Source organism: Propithecus coquereli, unplaced genomic scaffold, assembly GCF_000956105.1.
Source record: "Propithecus coquereli isolate 6110/MARCELLA unplaced genomic scaffold, Pcoq_1.0 Scaffold236, whole genome shotgun sequence".
Lineage (NCBI taxonomy): Eukaryota > Metazoa > Chordata > Mammalia > Primates > Indriidae > Propithecus > Propithecus coquereli.
The window spans coordinates 2,745,847-2,747,954 of NW_012147908.1; the positions used below are offsets into that span (position 1 = coordinate 2,745,847).

Consider the following 2,108-nt stretch of genomic DNA (forward strand, 5'->3'; position numbering starts at 1 on the left):
AAATACTGTATATTCTCATTATAAAACTCATTTCCAAAAAAATAATATAAAAATTCCTGTATGTGGGAAAACATGTAAGAGAATTCTCTAAATAAGTCCAAGTACTTAAGTAAAACACTGGATTTGTGGTTTGCAATTCAGGTACTAAAAATTGCGGCTGAGACTAAGGAATTCTGTGTATACGTACCGGTTAAAACACGGGGAAGCAGGATCAGTGAAATGTTTGTAAGGGTTTGCTCTAGAGAGAGAACCCATGCAAATCCAGCAGAAGTACTGCATACAGCCAGTACATGTCATCTTGTTACAGCCGTCTAATTTCTGGTGGGAAGCATAGAAAGAGAAAAATATCAAGGCTGTAAAAGCAAAGGAGAAATGTACATTCCAAAAAGATTCAGTACAACATTCTCCTAGTCTCCTCCTTTTTCTCATGCAGGGTTGAGATATACATGTAACACACTGATAACTATTTACTACTTACTATTTTGTACTACAAGTAAAATACAGAAATTATCTGGCAGGTGTTCTTGCAACTAGCTACTTGGCACAATCTCTTATGATAAACACAACACATACAAATCAAACATATAACTGGAACATGTAGTTAGATTAATATTAAGATGTTTGAATTTAGTATTCTTGAGTTTTAACTTTTTACATAAATCTAAGTAAACATTTGGTATCAAGTCCTCCACTCTATTATAGGGCTAAGCCATGTCAAAAGTGGCTAAATATAATGCCAGTTTCCTTAATGGAGTAACTGGGGACTCAATAGTAGGTTCAATTCAGATGTAATGGATTGGAACAGGAGAATCAAATGCAAAGATATATTTTGATTTTAAAAGCTATTAAGATTTTGTCAGAAAAAAAAGATTTTGTCAAGAAGCAATAGATTTATTTAACTATTTTAGCTCAGATTAATAGAAAAATGTTTCCATTTCCTGAGTGTATAGTAAACAGGTGTGCTGCATTCCAGTATAAATAGTTCTGAGAGATCAGATTTTTTTTTCTTTAATCACACAGATGAGTTAAGAGTTGACAGTAGGTTTAGTATGCCTTCCTCATAAACCACTCAATTTTGAGATAGATACAACATGAGAACAACTGTCATTGTACTAAAGTACTTTGAAAGGCAAAGTCTACACACATTTAGGGTCAATAATATTTAGTAGTAAATTTGAATCTTCTCAGTAAGATGGCTGAATAAATACCAACATATGTTTTCTTAATAAATCATAAAATTGACTAACAGACTCCTTGAGGCAATCGTAACATGCCTGCGAGTCTTTTGCCTCCAAGCCTGTACCAGAACATTTACCTCTATGGGAGTCCCACAACACGGGCAGCTCTTCGAGTTCTTTTCTAGCCACTCCTTACTTTCCATCTCTTCCAGTGCCTTCTGAATTACCCTCTTACCATACCTCTGTTCCAAAAATCTTTTATTGGCTTCATCTGCTTGCAGGTACTCATTTCGTAAGTCTATTAATTTCTCTAGGAAGTGAAATGGAAAATTAACTTTTATACAACTTTGCAATGCCGACTAAAAATCATTACAAATGGCCATAATCTTTGACTACTCAATAACGCTATTCCTGGGACTTTATCCTAATGAAATAATCCAAAGTAAAGTCATATGCGTGGAGATGCATATAACAATGGCAATGGCAAACAAATTAACTTTCAAAAAAAAATTACGCGTGGAAGAGCCAACTAATGACATAATATTCAGTTATTAAAACCTATAATTAGGATGGCTACAATCCAATTAAAACACTCATTACAGAATCCAGAAGAAAGTATACTTATGTTATAACTAGGTAAAAATTACACATGCACAAATGACAAAGAACAGGAAGGAATCCCTCAACTAGAAAAGCTGGACTTGCTAAAGGTAGTAGAATAATAGGTTATTTTTTCCTTTGATTTTGATTTCTTAATGTTGATATGTTTGTGCAACTAATAGTGTACGTTAAAGACTGACTTATCTAAAAGACATTAAGGTTGAAACAGACACTGATTTTCCACTAAGTCAGCATCATTCACCATTTGATAATGAACAAGGCCTATAAAATACACAAAGGCACCATTGGCTTAAGGGCAAAGACTAACTG

General features: G+C 33.8%; 1 protein-coding gene across 1 annotated transcript in view; it reads right to left on the reverse strand.

Moving 5' to 3' along the window:
- Window positions 1-2,108, reverse strand: part of RNF14 (ring finger protein 14) — an 11,902-nt gene that overhangs the window by 2,289 nt on the left and 7,505 nt on the right. The window contains exons 5-6 of the mRNA XM_012645823.1: window positions 1,316-1,488; window positions 188-318 (exon numbers count right to left, since the gene is read on the reverse strand). Of these exons, the coding sequence (XP_012501277.1) occupies window positions 188-318; window positions 1,316-1,488 (304 nt within the window). The remainder of the gene's footprint in view (window positions 1-187; window positions 319-1,315; window positions 1,489-2,108) is intronic.